At 51.5% G+C, this 18,943-nt stretch overlaps 1 protein-coding gene across 20 annotated transcripts in view; it reads left to right on the forward strand.

Annotated features, from left to right (window-relative positions):
* Window positions 1–18,943, forward strand: part of EIF4G3 (eukaryotic translation initiation factor 4 gamma 3) — a 76,599-nt gene that overhangs the window by 48,579 nt on the left and 9,077 nt on the right. For 12 of the 20 annotated variants that reach the window (XM_061600795.1, XM_061600797.1, XM_061600780.1 and 9 more), the window contains 13 exons: window positions 4,953–5,041; window positions 5,905–6,157; window positions 7,736–7,869; window positions 8,403–8,528; window positions 9,543–9,653; window positions 12,343–12,513; window positions 13,104–13,301; window positions 14,775–14,921; window positions 15,125–15,361; window positions 16,968–17,072; window positions 17,329–17,461; window positions 17,942–18,036; window positions 18,463–18,556. In XM_061600795.1, the coding sequence (XP_061456779.1) occupies window positions 4,953–5,041; window positions 5,905–6,157; window positions 7,736–7,869; window positions 8,403–8,528; window positions 9,543–9,653; window positions 12,343–12,513; window positions 13,104–13,301; window positions 14,775–14,921; window positions 15,125–15,361; window positions 16,968–17,072; window positions 17,329–17,461; window positions 17,942–18,036; window positions 18,463–18,556 (1,893 nt within the window). The remainder of the gene's footprint in view (window positions 1–4,952; window positions 5,042–5,904; window positions 6,158–7,735; window positions 7,870–8,402; window positions 8,529–9,542; window positions 9,654–12,342; window positions 12,514–13,103; window positions 13,302–14,774; window positions 14,922–15,124; window positions 15,362–16,967; window positions 17,073–17,328; window positions 17,462–17,941; window positions 18,037–18,462; window positions 18,557–18,943) is intronic. The other 8 variants (XM_061600784.1, XM_061600786.1, XM_061600801.1 and 5 more) reach the window with 1 other exon arrangement.

The raw sequence follows: 18,943 nt of genomic DNA on the forward strand, positions 1-18,943 counted from the left end.
GTTTTATCAGAGAGGGCACCTCTTCAGTTTGAGGTGGGTTCCCTCCGCCCACCCCCACCCGTTTTTTAGTTTTCTGTAGCTGCACAGTCCTAAAGATCTCTCTCTTTTACCTCTTCCCACATATAGAAACAAATTCTGGGATGTTGGTGGCTTGTGAGGATTTAGGGAAGGTGAGGCAGTGGGAAGCAAATAGATCTGGACTAGAAGTTATGTCTGTGTCATGTCTTGGCATCAAATCTGATTCTGAGTGGAAGCGGCCAGCCCAGGTCACAGGGGTGCCTTTGGGTTTCAGACTCGGGCACTTCATGAACGTGTCTGTTTAATCTCCTTGGTGGATAAATAGAGGGAAGGAGAGAGTTTCCGTAAAGCTTGCGCACCAGTTTAAGCCACTGCCTTCTGTGTTCCCTTGTCCTTCAGAAGAGACTCGCCTTCATGTGTGGTGCTCTCTCCCACGGCCTGTGGGCGGAAGGGCTTTGCTCATTGGAGCTCTGCGTTCGCTCATCCCCTGTTCAAGTCAGCCTTTGCCAGCCCAGTGCCTCCTGCATTTTGGACAGTGACTCCCATTAGCCCCTACCAGCATCTGGAGGGTGCCAGGCAGACAAAGGCTGGTGTGAACCATTTACTGGAGACAAACTAGATGTTGTCCATGCCTGTCCGTCAAGGCTGGCACCTTTGTGCCCAAACTGTCAAAGTGGAAAGCTGTGCTGGGGGGCGGGCTGGGATTCTCCCTCAGTTCTCCTTCCTGGGTGTTGAAAGGACCTTGGGAAGGTCAGTGAGCCCCACGATAGAGAAAGCTTCCCCCTGCAGCATCCAGAGGCCGTCCTCCAATCAGGACTCACTAAAGCCAAATGGCATGAATGAGTAGCTTCACCTCTGCTTCCTCCCTACGTAACAAACGTTGCGGGAGGCAGCCAGTGGCTCCAACGACACTGGTGTTTTGTAGAGAACGTGGCATGCCGCAAAGCGCCTGCCTGCCGTCCTCCCAGCCGCATCTGGGAGCAGCCAGTGAGCCAGAATCTCTCTTCTTCAGTATGATTTGTGGGGATGGGGAGAAGTGGGTGGGCGCTGCGCTGAGTGTACGGTGACCTGCCGAGGACATGACACCCCCCATCTCCTACTCTCACCCCATTTTCACAGACCCAGGGGGATTTCTGAGCCCCATCTACGTGGCTGCTGGGCTGCGTCTGACTAGGCAGGTCACAGGTGGTGCCGGCTCTGTGTCAGCTCCATAGAAGGCAGGCTGGAAGGGTGGGGGGCGGCTTTCTATGCCTGTGCTGGATTCAGAGAGAGAGGCGTGTGGAGGGTTGGAGTGCAGAGTCAGGAGGGTGGAGAGGAATGTGGGAGCAGCAGGGGGGACGGGAGACTTTGAAGGGAGCTGATTGCAAAGCACTGAGCCGGCTGGCTTTGGAGCAGACCGTCTGCAGAGCCTGCCAGAGCTGTCAGTGTCCGCATCCAGCAGCAGAATGGCTCTTCCCCTCTCCTCCTCCAAGTGCCTTCTGTTTTGCCCCCAGCCTCCCTTGCACTGCCTGGAGGCTCAGGGCTCAGGCAGTGCCGTTAGCATTGCTGGCCTCGAGGGACCGTCAGGGGCGACTCCTTCCCTTCAACATGTTGACTCTGGTGTGTGACCTGCTTTTTGGCAGTTCCTCTGCTGCTCACTGGTGCTGCCTTTCGCTCTCCTTTACGGTCTCCTGGCAGGTGCTCAAGGGCCCCATACGTTGCCACAGGACTGGTGTTCGGTGTTTGTTGGACCTCTGGTACTATTTGATGAAACCAGCAGGCTGGGTTTGTGTCTGTAGGGGTGGCATACCTGGAGAGGACACCCTCCTTTCTGCATTTCCTTTACAAATCATATTGTGAAAGTTGGGCTAGCCGGTAGAAAAGTGTCCCCGTTAAAATAAAAGTTGATTGATTCCATCCTACCAAAAAGAAACAACAAACCAACCAGCAATCCATTGATCCAAGTAAGGTTGTGAAGCTTTTCCTCCCATCTGTGTTCTGCTTTGAGCGTGCAGTTCCCCTCCTAGGCAGGCGCTGAGGTGGAGATTTGCAAAGCCAGCAGCTGTTGTGCTGCAAGGGGAGTATTGGCCTTTGTGTGGCTGTTGAGCCTCTTTGCCAGAAGGAGATGCTCACAGCGTTGGGACATAGCTCTGGGCTCTCCGTTGCTGCAACTGCCGTTCCCAATCAAATGAGGATGTTGGTGCAGTTCCTGGCCCCTCGGCAAGTACAGATGCTCCCTCCTGTTCGGGGGCTCTCTGGTCTGCCTACAGATGACCCTGTACTCTCCACTTGGGCTGGAAACGTTGGGAAGGGTCACAGGAGCTCAGCAGCAGAGCCCCTGCTTTGCATGCAGAAGGGCCCCTGATTCAGATCTCCAGGTGGGGCTGGGAAGGATTTCCTGCTTGAAACCCGGGAGAGCCACTGCTGCCAGTCAGTGCAGACAATACAGAGCTAGATGGACCAAGGGTCTGACTCTGTGAGGCAGCTTCCTCTCTCCTGCTGCTGCCACCACTGATGGAAGAGATATGAGAAGGCAGTTCGGGGTGGGAGAGTGTCGCTCCTTCCCACACCTCCCTCTTGCCCAGGCCCTTGACCTGTGCCTGAAGCCCTGACTGTCCATATGGGTCAGGCTTGCACTCCCCGGGGGGGGGGGTTCCCTTGAGCCCTGACATGTCTATATGTCATAGTCTTCTGCCATCGCATCATGAAAAGATGGCAACAGTGCTCTGCCCCAGTGAAGCCTCAGGTTTCATCCATAAACCTTCCTTTCAGTCCTTTCCTACCTGTCCCCTGATCATTGGTGGGCAGTGCTAGCTGGTTTGCAGAAGGACCCAGGATTTTTGGTTCCTGTTCTGGTGGAAGAATCCCACGTGTGTTGCCTCCCTTGCATGGGTTTTATTTTATTTTTATGTGTTTATTGAAGGAGTTTACATATACTGCTTAATCCTTAGCATTTCTAAGGGGTGTTGTTTGTCTTCTGTACAGCCCCCTGGATGTGGTGCAGCCGTCTTCATTCCCAAATTCTGCAGTTAATTGGAGGTGCCTGGAGGGAGCCAAGAGATACTGGTTTGGGCTTTATGGCTGTCAGTAATTAAAAGCCTCTTGGAAACGTTTTAATAGCAGTGACTTATACTGAGGCTGCCTCTGAACTGCTGAACTGTTAGCCTGGGGTGTGTTGTGTGTTGGTTTGAGAAGGTGCGTTCACAGCCAAGGCACATCACGGGGGGCTTGATTCTTCCTCCGCTCCTTTCTTTGCTGACATAGGAAGACGCCTGCCCCAAAGGCCTCTCCCTGCTGCTGCTGCCGCCTGCTTTGTCAAGGCTAAACTTTGTGATTGGAAGCAGGGAGATAGTTGGGGTTAGGGTAGTTAAGCCTGTTCCAATTCAGTGGGCAACCCAGCGTGCGTGTGCCCACAGGCGCTATACTTGCTTCGTGGCTTTGTTTGGCCATTCGTGGTTAGAAGTGGGTTAGAAGCTGGCTGTTGAAATGACATTCTACTATTATTGTTGTTGATGATGATTCAGCTTATTAGTTGCTTGTTTCCTAATAGGTTTCCAAGTCACTTACGTTTAAAAACAAACACACATTATACCAAAGAGAAAAAATGCATATAAAACATTAACATTTTCATATAACACCTACAAGTCATTCATTACCCTGATCCTTTGTATGTTTTTCTGCAGACGCTTTGCACATGTTCCAGCAACTGTAGTTGTGGTTAGGTCTTCCTGGATGGGTTTGTGTGGGGGTTATTTGTACTGGTGCAGAAAGAGGCTTGGGTATGACTGATTTTTTTTTTGCCAGCTAAAATGCACTCCCCACACACACTAATTCATGGAAGATGAGGCCAGTCAGGTCACCCTGGCTTTTGCTTCTCAGAGGCACCATCCCTCTGAATACCAGTCACACGAGAGAGGTCCACTCCTCCTCTCATGGGCTTCCGGGAGCCACGGGGGTGGCCTGTGTGGGGTGTGGGCCCACTTGGGTCTGATCCACCTGCAGGGCTGCTCTTAGGTTCTTGAGGGATGCCGCCTTGACCAGCTTGCGTCACTCTTGCCTGTGGGTCACACCCCACAGTGCCCACACACACACACTTCTGTTCCTTTCCTTGCATCACCCTCGGCTAGGCTCTCGAACCCAGACCTTGAGCACCACTCTCTGGGTCCACTGGGTCCTTCAAGCCAATGCACTGTTAACAAGCTGCTAACCTCTCAGCACATTTCAAGGTGTTTGAAGCATGGCCTGTTTTTGCTCTAGTTGCCAACAGAAACAATATTGAGCAAAGAAGGACTTGCACTTCTGAGTTGCCAAAGCCTCCTCTCAGCATATGCACTACGGATGTTTGCCCTCTTGTGTTAGAGATACAGAATTACACCGTTTCACTGTGCTTTGACTCTGATAGGTGTGTCTGTGAGAGAAAGAGATACTGGGGGGGGGGTTCTTCTCTTTCAGGTCACAACCACACTTGAGTTAACTTTTCAAGGAGTTTTTTTTAAGCTGCAGTTGCTGTATCCTTTGCTCTCAGTGTGAGTTCATTCTGCAAAGGTTTTTTTTGCAACACCTGAGCCGATATCACAGGCCTCATAAGAGGACTTGCATAGGCCATGTTGATTTCTCCCAATTGCTGTGTGTTGTCTTGGACCAAGGAAGAGGCAACAGAGGGTCAGCCAATCCTTGCGTATGTTGTCAAAACCTTTGAAGAGGGGCAGAAACCCAGTGGCAGCACTAGAATGTCTTTTAATTCCTTCCCTTGTTGCAGATGGAAACTGAAGCAGTGAAATACAATCCATTCCCTCTTGTCTTAAAGCAGCTTTCATGAGGCTGCGACAGGTTGCTGTTTCTCCCTCTGTAGTGAGAAGGAAAGAGCCTGCTGAAAAGTAGAGCCGTGCTCAAGGCTGTTCTGTTCCAGGCATTCTCTGAATTTGGCAAATAACCCATCTGAACTTGTCTTGTAGCCCAGACAGCTGTAACTGCACCAAAGACGTGGAAGAAACCAAAAGAGCAGAGCCAGGCCACCGAGGAGGGGGTGGAGGCTGAGCCCGAGGTAAGGACAAGAAATGCAGGGGGGGTGGGAAGAGGGAGAGAATCACAAGCGGCGGTAGGCAGCCACTGGTTGTCATCCATGTGGCAAGGGTTCCGTGGGTTATCTGGCCTTCGAGGTGAGCCCGCTTAGTCAGGCGGTGCCCAGAACTTTGCCTTCTTTTAGATCCAGCCACCTCAAGCCGCCTCCACCTTGTAGAGAACATTAAGTGTACAGCAGCCTTCACCAACCTGGTGCCCTCCAGATGTTTTGGATTACAACACCTGCCAGCCTGATACAGTCCAGAACATCCTGGAGGGCACTGGGTTGGTGAAGGCTGGCGTATGATTTTCTAATGGGGCTTTTAATTTATTAGAACTGACTCTGTATTGATGGGGTCAGCTGCATAGATGCTGCCGCTGCTTTGGAAATCATTCTGAAGTGATAGAAACCAGAGACCTGCATGGTTTTAATACCATAAAATTTTATTTTGCTAGGGGTTCCCTAGATCAGGAGCCTTTTCCAGCCTGAGGACCATGTTCCCTCATGGGTGACCTTCCAGGGGCCACTAGCTAGTGGTGGGTGGGCCAGAGGCAGGAAAATGGGCGGGGCAACAGATGTGACTTGTTCCCTTTGCACAGTTGCACAGAAGTCAGAGGTTGCAACTGCTCCCCATCTAGGCAAGCAAGGAGTATTGCCGCTGCTGAAGGACCATTCCAGCCAGTGTGTGTGTGAGTTGGGGAGGTGTCGGGCCTGGAGAGCCGCATTTGACTCCCAGGCCTGGGAGTCTCCATCCGGGCCTCAGATAGAGGCTGTTGTGCGGCTTTGTTCGTTGAGTACTTGGCCAGAGGAAGGGATGTTAATCCTGGGCTTGCTTGTGCTTTCAGCCTAAAGCAGAAACGGAACCTGGAGGTGACCAAATACTTGAATCGGAACAAGAGGCAATGAGTCAGAAGCCTTGTCCCAGGAGGGACTGCCCCGCTGACCCTAAAATAGCAAAAGCTGTGGAAGAAAACGGCGAGCAGGAAGGGGAGCCCATTCGTAATGGCGCCGAGAGTGTTTCTGAGGGAGAAGGAGGCAATGGGAATTCAGGCTGCGCAGAGAGTCCCAGCGAAGCCCCAGCCTGCCAGCATAAAGCAGGTAAGCCCTGCCGAGGAAATGGGGTTTTCTCGGCCAGGGTGGCCTTGCCATGGCATGGGCTGTTGCTGAGCTGCCCCTTGGGGAAATATGCATTCTTCCTAGCAAAGGATTGAGAGGAACCGATGGGGAAGGGCCCTGGCTCACTGGTAGGGCACCTGCTTGGCATGCAGAAGGTCCCAGGTGTAATCCCCAATGGCAGCATCTCCAGGTAGGGCTGGGCGAGACTCCCTGTCCGAAGCCCCGGAGAGCCTCTTGCCTGTTAGTGTAGGCAGTGGTGAGCCAGGTGGGCTAGTGGCCTGACTCAGTATAGGGCAGCTTCCTGTGTAACCAGCAAGGATACGTTGTCCCTAAAAGGGACAGGCTTCCAGCAGAGGCATCCTGCCAGACCTGCGTATAGGACTCAGCGCCAGCTTTGCGTTGGATCTCCAGGCTGCTTCATATATTTGGCACATGTGTCTTATTTCTTGTGTATGCACAAACTGCAAATTAAATGGCTGTGACTTCCCGGTATATGTATGTTGAGAGAAATGGCTGTATCTGCAATGAATCATTAGGTTATCCTTTTTGGACCTGGAAAATGCCCCTGGGTATGCCTTTGTCCTTGGCTGCCTCTTCTACTTCAGTTTCTGCCTTTGAATCTAGGCCGAATTCTCCAGTGGGGTGGGTGGCTGAGCCCAGGCTGGCAGCAGTTGCTACACTTACGCCTCTTGATTCCATTTCAGGTCTTTAATTTTTTATTTGGTGCCAGAGCTCTTGTTTCTGATATGTAGAACTTGTGGCTCCAGATGTTTACTCTCTTTAAAGAGCACTTCAGTGATGATTAATTCCTGACATCGACTCCTTGAAAGATTGAAACGTATACATTCTTCAGCAAATGTCTGCTGGACATAGAGTCCGCTCTCTCCCCCCCCACCCCAGAATTTCTGCCCATCTGTGTGGCAAAGCAAGTGACCAGAGGGCGCCCTGTGCTCTCTGAGCCTGAAGGTGCATCCAGGGAGCGGGTTGTTGCATGGTCTGCACAGAACATGGCGCTAGGAGGGTGATGCATCTGTGACTGTGCTCGTGGGCTGTCATAATTTAAGTTCTTTTGTCCCAACAAATGGAAACGTGGGTAGTTTGTGTGGGGAAATGTCTTGTATTTATCCTCCTTTGCACTGTCCTCCTTCTTCCCCTCCGGTATCAAATCCTTTTCTTCTTCCCTGTGCAACCCCACGGGTGGGTTGTGAGCCCAAACAGAGCCTCAGTTGGGAATCTGCTCAAGAGAGGCTCTCCTGCCCCCACCCTTCCTGTGGCTGAGTGGAGATGTGTCCCTGGGCCTTCCTCGCCAAAGGTCATCACTCTTTCCCACACAACCACGCACTCTTTTCCTTGCTAGCTTCTCCAGCGCCATGATTTTGCCCCAGAATGGGGGTGGGTGAGTGGGTGGGTGCAGTGAAGGGGAGAGACCCCAGAACTATCCGCAGTTCCAGTTGGAGGGTGCATGTTTTTATAGGAACCATGTTAAGACTAGCAGGACATCAGCAAAATAAAACAGCATGATGGAGAGCCCATGTCCTGAGGCCACTTGTGTCGTTACAGAACAGTGGAAGCCCCTGGACTCTGAAGGGAAGAAGCAGTACGACCGGGACTTCTTGCTCGACTTCCAGTTCATGCCTGCTTGCGTCCAGAAGCCAGAGGGGCTGCCGCCCATCAGCGATGTGGTCCTTGACAAGGTGAGAGGCTGCTGTGGAGATGAAGGGAGGGGCAGGGATTGCTGCAGGTCAGGAGAACGCTGAGTCTCATCTTTTAAAAGAAGAGCCTGCACTTTGTGTGGCTTTGTGTCATGGGCCACATAAGGCTTAAGACGGGAGGCTGCTGTGTGGCTTGATTAAGATGACGGGAAATTGGGCAAGCCCATACGTGTGCATCCTCACCAAATGCCCTTTCAGCCTCAGGGAGCAGACGAAATAGAAGGGGAGATTCCCTTTCCCTGAGCTTCTTACTGCCAGTACACACAAAGCAGCTTTTGTTCCTGATGACAGTGACCCGTCATCCTCCCATTTGCTCTGCCTTAGCTAGTGTCCTCTCAGAGGTCAGGCTCTTATAAAGGAAATGGATCTTAGTGGGCAGGGTCGACCATCGGCGGTGTGTTTTGTTTTTAATTGCAGTTATTGACCCTGCTTGGGAGCATCGACAGAAGTGCGTCTGTCTGCTTGAACAGTTGCCGTGTGGCTAACCTTAACTTTCTGCTTTTCTGCCAATACAGATCAATCAGCCAAAACTGCCTCTTCGAACTTTGGACCCTCGGGTATTGGCACGGGGTCCAGATTTCACACCGGCGTTTGCAGACTTTGGAAGACAGATCCCTGGTGGGCGGGGAGCGCCTGGGAGTGTGAGTTATTCTAAGCTTGCAGTGTTAGAAACGGCCTGCGCTTCCCTTCAGACAAGCATGGGAATCTGGAGCACCTCCTGCCCACCCTACTCCCAGTTTGGGGCTCTTCTGTGGTTACAGTTGCCATCGTCTGCCATTTTCTCTTCCACTGTCTGTACTTCCTCTTCTTCCCTTTTCCCCCTTGGTTGGCACCTTTCTGCGTTGCGGTTTTTCTCCCAAACGCTATTCGGTTCTCGTGTCTTCCTGTAATCTGTAAAACTCCTCCTTTGCTTCCTTGGCACTACTTGGCTAGGAAATGGCGTTTTTGTCTCCCAGGAACCAGTCCACGTCTGCTGGGGACAAAGGGAGCTGCCTGCTTCTGAGTCAGACCCTTGGTCCATCTAGCCCAGTGTTGTCTACACTGACTGGCAGCAGCTCTCCAGGATTTGAGGCAGGGAGGCTGTCCTGCCCTACCTGGAGATTGAACTTGGGGCCTTCTGCATGCAAGGCAGATGCTCGCCACTGAGCTGCGGCCCTTCCCCAGTTATGTCGATACAAGCTGCTCTTACCGAAGGAAGTCTCTAAGGCAGCATGTCTCGGCCAGCTCCGTATCCTGCTGAAGTTTGCCTTCCTGAAGTTCCTTCAGTCTCTGGATGATAGTGGCATGAGAATGGGAGGGGGCAGGAAAGATTTTGGGCAAGGAGGGGGAGACTTCTTCTTGGAATAACAGGGAGTCAAGCGGAGGAGGGGCTTTGCAATTAGTGTCTGCTTCATGGCTTGCGAAATAGCCATCCAGCTGGGGGCTTTAAATTGGAGATCAACAAGTTGGAGGGGGTCTAAAATGTGATACCCCGAGACTGGCTTTGGTGGACTTGAACTTGTCCTTTGTGCCAAAGGTGACAGCCCTTTCTCCTAAAGGCATGATCCTACCGCCCATCAGCTGCAGTTACGGCCTGCCTAGGAATGTCAGGTTGCGCGTCTGCCTGGGTCAGCCTGTGGGTAAAGCCCCCTCCCCTCCCCTCTTTCTTTTTCCAGGCCTGCAAAGTGCAGCCCCCTCCTGGGCTCCAGCCTCTTGCTCGGTGTGGCCCCCCAGCATGCCCTTTATTGGTCTCGTCTCACCCACAGCTGAGGAACCTGGCAATAGGGGTAAGCCAACCTCCCCCCCACTCCTCCCTCCCTAACGGGGAGCATCTTTTTGTGAAAGCTCCTCACCCCACCCTCACGTTGAGAGAGGGGCAAGCAAGCAGACCTTCAATGGAAATGGCACCAGCCTTGCTTTGTGCTCCTCTCTAGGCTGCCTCTTCAGTGGTGGGTGGGACGTCACCAGCAGAGGGCATGCTGGGACTTTGGCCTGAGCTGGATCCGCCCTGGGGCTGCTCTGTGCAGTCCTGTGCCGAGGGGGAGAGCAGGTAAGTCCCAGTGGTTGGCCTGTTTTCGTTTTCATTTTGGCTCGGAGCATTTAGTACCCAGTCCACGTTCGATCTTTGCCCTGCCGAATGGCAGCTCCCCCCCCCCCCCCAGCTTTCCACTAACTTTGATACCAGGTGGTACAATGAACAGGGTAACAAGCTCAAGTATTACCATCATCGTCAAAAGGATTCAGATGAGGCAAAGAAGCCACTGTGTACATTCAGAGAAATGGGTGCTTGCCACAGCCAGGTGCTGTGCTGTGCTGTAAAAGCCACTTCAGGTGGGCCCGGAGGAAGGGCCTTTTTGCAGAACAAACAGCCAGGCTTAACTAGTGGGCTAGTTAGTTTTCTAGTGGGAAGGGTCTTGAGGTGGCTGACTGTCCACTCGGAAAGTTTGCTGTGCCCGTGTGAGAGAGCTCAAAAAAGAGGGCTCATTTTGTTGGGAGGTTAAGTAGCCGTTGATTTTATCCCAACGCTGCAGCTTTGGGTTGCGGTTGCCATTGAATTGGTTTTTAAGTGGCTCATATAGTTGCTATATGTAGCAGGGGAGGTTTTGTTGCTGAAGGTGCCCGAAAAATAGAACTGAATTGTTAACCGCAGTCGTGTCTGTAGGTGAGTGCTGGCTGAAGGCTGCCACAATATCGCAGGGTGATTCTTAAGCCCTTTGTGTCCTGACTGCAAAACACTGAAAATGCTTTGGTACTGGTTGACTGTAAAGGGAGCGAGACGGGAAGTCTCGGGTCTGCATCAGGCCCGATCTGGCTCAGCATCCTGAACTTCAGGAGAATCTGCATCAGCCTGTGAGAAATAAGTTGCTGGTCTCAAGGCAGTGCCGTGGTTGCTGCGTCTGGGCAAGAAGTGGCATCGCCCTGGCTCCTGAGGCAGCACCATGGGCCCTTCAGCAGAGGCCGTTAAGCAGCAAGCGCTCCGCGAAACAGGTCCGAAGTTCCCAAATTAATACACATCTTGCTGACTGTTAGGGCATCCCATAACGCCTCCTGCTTCCCCCACGTTTTGTCAAAAGGAACAATAGCAGCAGGTGCTGCTGCCGCAGAAGCATGCAGAGAAGCCCCTCATGGCCTTTTTTAAGTGCCTTGTCCCTGTTGGGGAAGAGTAGCTTGTGAAGGGCTGGATTCTTGACAAAGCAAACAGTGGTGGTGTCAGGTTGCAAGTCTTGTGTTGGTATAGAGCGTGTACGAATGATCAAACCTCAGGAAGGGTCAGCTGCTGGCTTGCTGCTCTGTTCCACCAGTCTGTCTCCGCAAGCCGTGTTCGGATTGCCTTGGGCTGGTGTTCTAGTGTGCCTCGGGCCAAATGCTGATGATTAGCTTGGATGTCTACACCATGTGGCAGGATTTGGGCTGGTCACTTGCTGGCAGCAGGGGGAGTGCTCTCTCCAGGCCTGCCATGTTATGCACTGTCTCATATGTGGCTTTGGCCATGAAAGGGGTGTGGCCTGCCACGGGCCCAGAGCCTTGATGGACTTGGCTGCAGTTTAGAGGCCGCTCCTAAAACTCTGCTTCCCCAGTAAACCTTGGTGCAAAGAGGCTGTTTGACCTCCATCCTCGTTTAGCGTCCACCACTGTCTCGCCTGGGGGCTTTGAGACAGTGGCGTACAATGAAATGGACTAATATAAACAAGTCTTGCCTCCTTCAGGTATGAGGTTCCCCTTGGTGGGCAGGAGGGACAATGGTTGAAGTTGGCTGGCCTTTGTGGGTGGAACTCACATGTTGGTGTCTCTTCTTTCCCAGGGGACTGAATGGCACACCACACTGGCAGCTGTTTTTTTGGGGGGGGGAAGGAGGGGGGTTGTATCCAACTAAGTCCTACTCAGAGAAAACCTATTGAAATTGAAGGACCTCAGTTTGTCGTGTTCATTAATTTCAATGAGTCTACTTGTGACATTGGATACAACCCTTTTCCTGCAATTTTATGGTGCTCTTTTGCTCACACACACACAAATCAGTGGCAGGCTACAATATTTTTAAAATGTAACTACACCCCCTCCAAAAAAAATGCACAACTTAACAGAGAGCAAGGTGGTCCCCTTCAAATTACAGAAGTAAAACCATAGAAAGCCCTCTATTTTTCTCCTCTTCCCTGACATTCAAAAACAGCTGGTGCTCTTGTGCCATAAAACATACACTAGCCTGAAAAATGGAAATTGTCTATTGTAGCCAGAATGAATTATGGTCTTGAAGGCCTAGCCTCAGGCAGCAGAAAGGCTGCTTTGGGCTGGCAATCTCCATGTGCCAGAATCGTTCTGTCTTGGGAGTTTCTGGAGGTAAATATATGCCAAGTAGATACTGGTGTTCACCGGGCGATATTTCCGGGTTCCTAGCTTACTGCTGGAGTATGTGTCGTTGCAGCCTCTTAGTGCTAGAGGGGATGTAATATTTGGGGGTGGGGCTAATTTTTGTCTTAGCTGTTGAACGTTGGACCACGGAGATCGCAGCCAGGCCAGAGGCGAGAGCCCAGGAAGATCATCACGGTTTGCGTCAAAGAGGACGTCCACCTGAAAAAAGCTGAGAATGCCTGGAGGCCAAGCCTAAAGCGTGAGACGCAAGCAGAGGACCCCGAGAACATCAAGACCCAGGTGAGGCCAGAAGAGAGGCCCCTTGGCTGGCCAGCCCAGATGCCGGCCCTTCTGGCCTTTTTAAAGCCCACCCTTTGCTGAAGCATAATTTGCATGGCTCAGGAGGATACCAGACAACCTACTACCTCCTTGGACAAGCATTTTTTCTCTGTGTTCTTCACTTGATGATTTCTGTTGTTACTTGAAAAGTAGGTGGGGATTCCACAGAGTATGCACAGGCTTCCTCTGAAGAATATGTTTGTGTTCTGAGCTGCTGCTGCTGTGCAGGGGAGGGGAGGGGAGGGGGTGTCTCCCAGCTTCTGCTGCTCTGGAGTCCACTTGTTTCAACACTGCTATGTCTGAACTTTGCCTGCCTGCCTGTCCTGCCTTCTATCCTGGAATGGCTACTTACATGGCTTGAGCTGTCCACGCTGGCCTTGGGTGGTTTGGACATACTGCACGATTGAGAGCGGGCCACTTGTCTGCAGCAGTCTAAAGCACAAGTCAAAAGAAGCCGTCTTGGTCTGTTTATGCACTTTCACCATTTTGCTCTCCAAGTCTTTGTGCATTCGGGGTTTGCGCCTTACGTTTGCTTTTCTCCTCCGCTGCAGGAGCTGTTCCGCAAGGTTCGAAGCATCTTAAACAAGTTGACGCCACAGATGTTCAATCAGCTAATGAAGCAAGTGACCGATCTAACTGTGGACACGGAAGAGAGGTTGAAAGGTGTCATTGATCTGGTGTTTGAGAAAGCCATTGATGAACCCAGCTTCTCTGTGGCCTATGCAAACATGTGCAGATGTCTTGTCACGGTAAGGCTTGCGGTAGCTCCTCATGGTGGAGCTTCTGTTTTGCATGTAGCACATCCCAAGTTTGATCTGCTCTACCTGAGATCCAGGAGAGGTGCTTGCCAGTTAGAGTAGGCAGTGCTGTGCTAGATTAGACAGAGAGTCTGTTCTGGTCTAAGGCAGCTTTTGGTCTTCCCTGTGTATTACCTGGTGGTTGTTGGCAGCAGTTTTGCACGAACCCTTGACAATGCTGTATAAAGAATTATGTACCCAAATCGGCCTAAGGTGCAGTGAGTGGTCTGGAAGCACCTGCAGCTTTGCTGAAATTAAGCAGGTGTCACGATCTCTTGGCTGGAAGAAAGACCAGGGTAGAATTTGAAGAAGTAATATTGGGGGGGGGGAAGTAAAGTCAAATTGCCTAGGAGCATTTCTGTCCTTGAATGCAATGTTTAATGTTGTTGTAGGCATCAAACCGTAGCAGTAGGATTCTGAAGGACTCTTTGCTAATCTTGCACACATATATAACCACTTGAATCTTGGATCCAGATGCATTCAGGCTAGGTCCCAAAGCACGAAGATTAAGGGCAGAGGCAACAGAATTGAGTGAAAAATGGAACAACGGGTAGCCATTGAAATTATTTCAGAAGCAGCTCTACTTATCCCCTAAAATGAGTAGTAAATAAAATTGAGAAGGGGAATTCTTGTATAGTAAAATAAAACTTGGGTGTTGGAAGCCTAAAGACATGAAAAAAATTGTGGGAAATACTTTGTCTTAATTGAGACATATTCTTCTGATCATTGATCAGATCAGAAAGCTGATCAGAAAGCTTGATGTGTTCACTTACCCAGCACTTGATAGTTAAGGCCCATCATGCTTCGCAAACTCTGTTTTCCCTCGCAACAAGCCTGTGAGACAGCTGATTGTTGCCCCATTTTACAGACTGAGGAGTTAAGGTCAAAAGAGTACCTTGTCCCGCAGCTGTCCAGTAGCCGGGTGGTGTGGGATTAGAATCCAGGTCTCTCCAGTACTCCTGCAGTTGGTCCATGAAAGATGAGGGCCAAGTGGGTAGGACTGAAGTCCTCTTGCACAGAGTTATTGGTCTCAAGGGAACTGGTAAATGACAGCTGTGTGGTTCGTGGGGCCCTTTGCACTGTTCAAATCAGCAGGTGAGTCGTAATTCCAGAATCTTAAGAATACAAAACAATTTACTGAAAAAGGACACTGTTCAGAGAGAGCTAGAAAAAAATAATGCAATGAGTTTGAATGTCTCGTCTGTCCCTTGCAAAAGAATCTGAGTGACTGGCAATAGACCAGCTTGTCACCTGCTGCCTTTTCGCCAGGAGCAGATTTTGAGGCCAGGGTGAAAAGGGGTTTTGTTGAGGGAGGTTGAAAATGGTGCAAATGCAGATTACAGTTGAGTGATAAGAGCGCCCTGTTCTGTATGTGTTGTGTTCACCTTCCTCCCCCTTGTGCTTTTTGGCTCGTGTCGTACGCAGCTGAAAGTGCCCATGGCAGATAAGCCCGGAAGCACTGTCAACTTCCGGAAGCTGCTCCTGAACCGTTGCCAGAAGGAATTTGAGAAGGACAAAGCTGACGATGACGTCTTTGAGAAGAAACAGAAAGAACTGGAAGCCGCCACCACGGTGAGTTTCCAGGAGAGCTCCTGTCTGAGCGGCCTCTCCGTGCCTGCTCCTGGGAGTGGAGAGTTCTGGGAGCTGAGGCCACGGCCATGGGATGTGGAGAGGCCCCGGGGGTGTTTGGTGCTGGTGCCGCTGGGTGGAGAGGGGGTGGTTGTGGAGGCTTCCTCGGGCCCATCCTCCCTCACATTCCCTTCTTTGCATTCCAGCCGGAGGAGAGGACCCGGCTTCACGATGAGCTGGAGGAGGCCAAGGACAAGGCCCGGCGGCGGTCAATCGGGAACATCAAGTTCATTGGGGAGCTCTTCAAGCTGAAGATGTTGACGGAGGCCATCATGCACGACTGCGTGGTGAAGCTCTTGAAGAACCATGACGAGGAGTCCTTGGAGTGCCTGTGCCGCCTGCTGACCACCATCGGAAAAGACTTGGACTTTGAGAAAGCCAAGGTTAGAGAACCTGGCACCTACACTGAAGCTTTTTGCTGCAGACTTTTCTGTGGGCTGCTAAGTTGCCTCCAGGCTTTCCCCCATAAAACAGGCTTGTTTTGTGGAAGTGTGTGTTGCTTTGCCCCCTATGTCGTTGATGAAGAGCGAGCACCCAATTAATTTTGTTGTGAAAGGAGTGCGAGTGTTCTGAAAGTAAATCATTGAGTTTGACCTCCTGTATCAGCCCCAGCCGTATCAGAACCACCTGTGATTAGTCAGCAAAGAGATCTGGGAAAGAGGGGGGCATCATGGCAGAAACCCCAGTGAAGACATCGGCATGATGCGCAGTGGCAGTGAAAAATCCCACGCTGGGGGGCAGCGGGGGGGGGTGTTATTAGGGAAAGCAGCTGGAAATAAAACTTACAATGGGAATGTCTTGTATATAATTCTAGGGTGCGGCCACATTCCATTCTGGTTGCCCTATCTCAAAAAAGGATTTGTAGTCCAGGACAGAGTTAAGGAAAGGGCATCAGAATGATCAGAGGGAGGTTTAGAGCCTCCTGGTCCCAAATGTTTGGGCCTTTTTTATTTTAGACCACAGGTTGCTAACCCCTCATTCTGGATTCAGATTCAGCCCCCCAGCCAATGTTTCTGGTTCCTGAAGGACTCATTGATTTGGGCAGCAGCAAAGTAAAAAATGAAAATAGACACAGCACCTGGGCGGGAGGAGCCCATTGCCCTTATGGGGATGCAAGTAATTCCTCCCATGGTCATCAGAGGGGCGGTTTGAGGAGTAGAGAGGGGCAGTAGTCTCCCCTCCTCGGCTGATCTGCACCAATCCACTGAAGATGGGAAGCTGTGTCCTTGGTCTGTACACCTGTGAGAAAGTGTGCGGCTACTAGCCATGATCACTAAATGGAGCCTCCATATTTAGCGGCAGTGTACCCCTGAAAAAATGGCTAGTGACCAGCAGTGACGCTGCATTCACGTCCTGCTTATGAGCAAGAATCACCTGGCTGGTCACTGTAGATAGCAGGATACTGGCTAGTGGGCATTTGGCCTGCCATTCCGTTCTGACTGAAAGGGGTTGCCTTTTAGGGAGGGCCGTGTGCCTGCTTTCCATGCAGAAACTCCCGGGCTCAATCCCAGACAACTCTCAGTTGAGCTACCATGAAACTCTTCTGTGAAACCCTGGAGAGCTGTTTACTACTCAGAATAGACAAAGCTGAGCTAGATGGTCAGTCTATGATAAGGCCGGGCTGGGAAACCTCAAGTGCAGGGGCTGACGGCAGCTCTCCAGGCATTCTGATCCAGCCCTTGGGACTCTCCAAGCCCACACCCCTTACTGGCCGTGCTTCATACCCTCCTTGATGATGGATTTGTCCTTAAACTGTGTTGATGGAGGTGTGTGTGTCTGTGGGGGGGAACTGCTGACTTTGGCACAGCTAGAATGAGCCGACTACGTGAAGATCAGAGTCAGACTTGCTGCTCCAGCTGCCTTTGGCTCTGGCCCCACTGGCACGTGGCCCCTGAAAGGCTCCCCAGGAGAGGCTGGAAAGGGGTCACCCCACCCCGCCGTAAGGCAGCTTCCTCTGAAAGATGGTGAGAGCCTCTGTGTTTCCTTCAGCCTCGCATGGACCAGTATTTCAATCAAATGGAGAAGATAGTAAAAGAGAGAAAAACCTCTTCTAGAATCCGGTTCATGCTTCAAGATGTCATAGATCTTAGGCAGGTACGTGTCTGGTGAGGGAGGCAAAGTAAAGTGGTGGCAAGAGAAGGGTGGGCCTGACTCTGGCTCTTAGTCTTGCCTTGAAAGCGGCTCTTGCTTTTTAAAAGGGCCGTGTAGTTGCCGGCTCCCTCCTGTATTTATGGGTTCCTGTCTTGTACTTGGCTTGTGCCCATTTCCTCTGCCTGGCCATGGTTACTCCACAGTGCCTGTGGGGCTGGAAGAGAAGGGGGGCTGCCTCATCCTTCCTTGTCCTCTGCAGTGTAATTGGGTCTCACGGAGGGCAGACCAAGGCCCCAAGACGATAGAGCAGATTCATAAAGAAGCAAAAATCGAGGAGCAGGAGGAGCAGCGGAAAGTCCAGCAACTGATGACCAAAGAGAAGAGACGGCCCGGTGAGTCCCCTGAGCAAAGGGTGCGAGGGGAAGCAGCATCTGTGGGGCCCATTGTTCCTGGAGGGTCTGGGGAGCCTCGCCTGCTGTGTCTGGGTTCTAGAGTGCGCTTTCCAGGTTGGAGGCCTGTTTCTCTCTGTGTGCCTCAGCGCACCTTGTTGAGCACCGGCAGGTGTAGCAGGGAGCCACCTCCAGCCGTGTGCGCCACTCGGGTCTTTTTGTACATGATAACATCTATGGATATGTGGATCACTGCACAAAATAGGCAGGAGGTGATGTTGCGCAAATGCATTTTTCGAAAGAATAGCTGCTGAAGGGCAGAAATGCACATTGAAAGTCACCCCAAGGTAGAGGGGGGGGGACACAACACAGCAGCCTCAGTAACGAAAGGCTGTCAGGCTTAGGTTCACACCTAAAAACTTCCAGAACGTTTTAGCTGTCGTATCACAGATGATAAAAGATGACTTGTTCTTTATTTTGCAGGTGTCCAGAGGGTGGAGGAGGGCGGCTGGAACACGGTGCAGGGGGCAAAAAATAGTCGTGTGCTGGACCCCACCAAGTTCCTTAAAATCACCAAGGTATGTGAGTGGCTGGCAGCTTGTCCGAGAGCAAAATGCTTCCTTCATTTGAGTTGGTTTGTCCCCTGCCATGTGCTTCACCTTCTGCACCATCATCCTTCCCCAATGCTTTGCACTACAACTCCCATCAGCTCCAGCATCATAAGACCAAGACGGCTGGGGCTGATGGGAGTTGTAGTCCAAACAGCTGGAGGGCACCAGCTTGGGGAAAGCTACTCTACATACTTTATTTTGCATCTTAGTTTCTCCGACTCCCTCACCCTCCAAGGAGGCCTACTTGTCCCTCAGTGACTCTGGGGGTTTGGCACTGGGAGCTGAGAGAGCGAGGGTGGCAAAATTGGGGTGGGGGGCGCTCTTCTGTGCGAAGGAAAGAGTGGCTTCAGTCACCAGGTTCTCCCACGATTTGTGCTCCTGTGTGTCTTGCAGTCCACCATAGATGAGAAGATCCAGCTTGTGCCTAAAGCCCAGTTGGGCAGCTGGGGGAAAGGCAGCAGTGGTGGAGCCAAGGCCAGCGAGATTGGTAAGTGTGAAGTTCTGGCTGCTGCCACTCCGGGAGGGTGTCTCCTGGGTCACCTCTCCTTTTGTGGAATTCGTAGTCTTGGGTTACTTCCCATGCAAGTTCCATGCTCTTTAAAAGGAAAAAAAAGTCAGCGTCTTCCACCAGAGGAATTCAGATTATGGATCAAACCAGGGTTGGATGGGATTCTGTGATCTGGGTAGATTTGAATGTATTTTTTTTTCTTGCATACATTTCTGCTTCTGCAGTGAAACCGGGAAGGCACTTAAAGCACCCCCCAAACTGAAAATTTGATTCATCCTTCCTTCTGTCTTCTGAGATACCGCCAGATGTTGCCCATGCCCTCGCTTTTTTATTTTTGAGATTCCTGCACAGCTGGATTCTGCACTT

Source organism: Rhineura floridana, chromosome 18 (assembly GCF_030035675.1).
Source record: "Rhineura floridana isolate rRhiFlo1 chromosome 18, rRhiFlo1.hap2, whole genome shotgun sequence".
Classification (NCBI taxonomy): domain Eukaryota; kingdom Metazoa; phylum Chordata; class Lepidosauria; order Squamata; family Rhineuridae; genus Rhineura; species Rhineura floridana.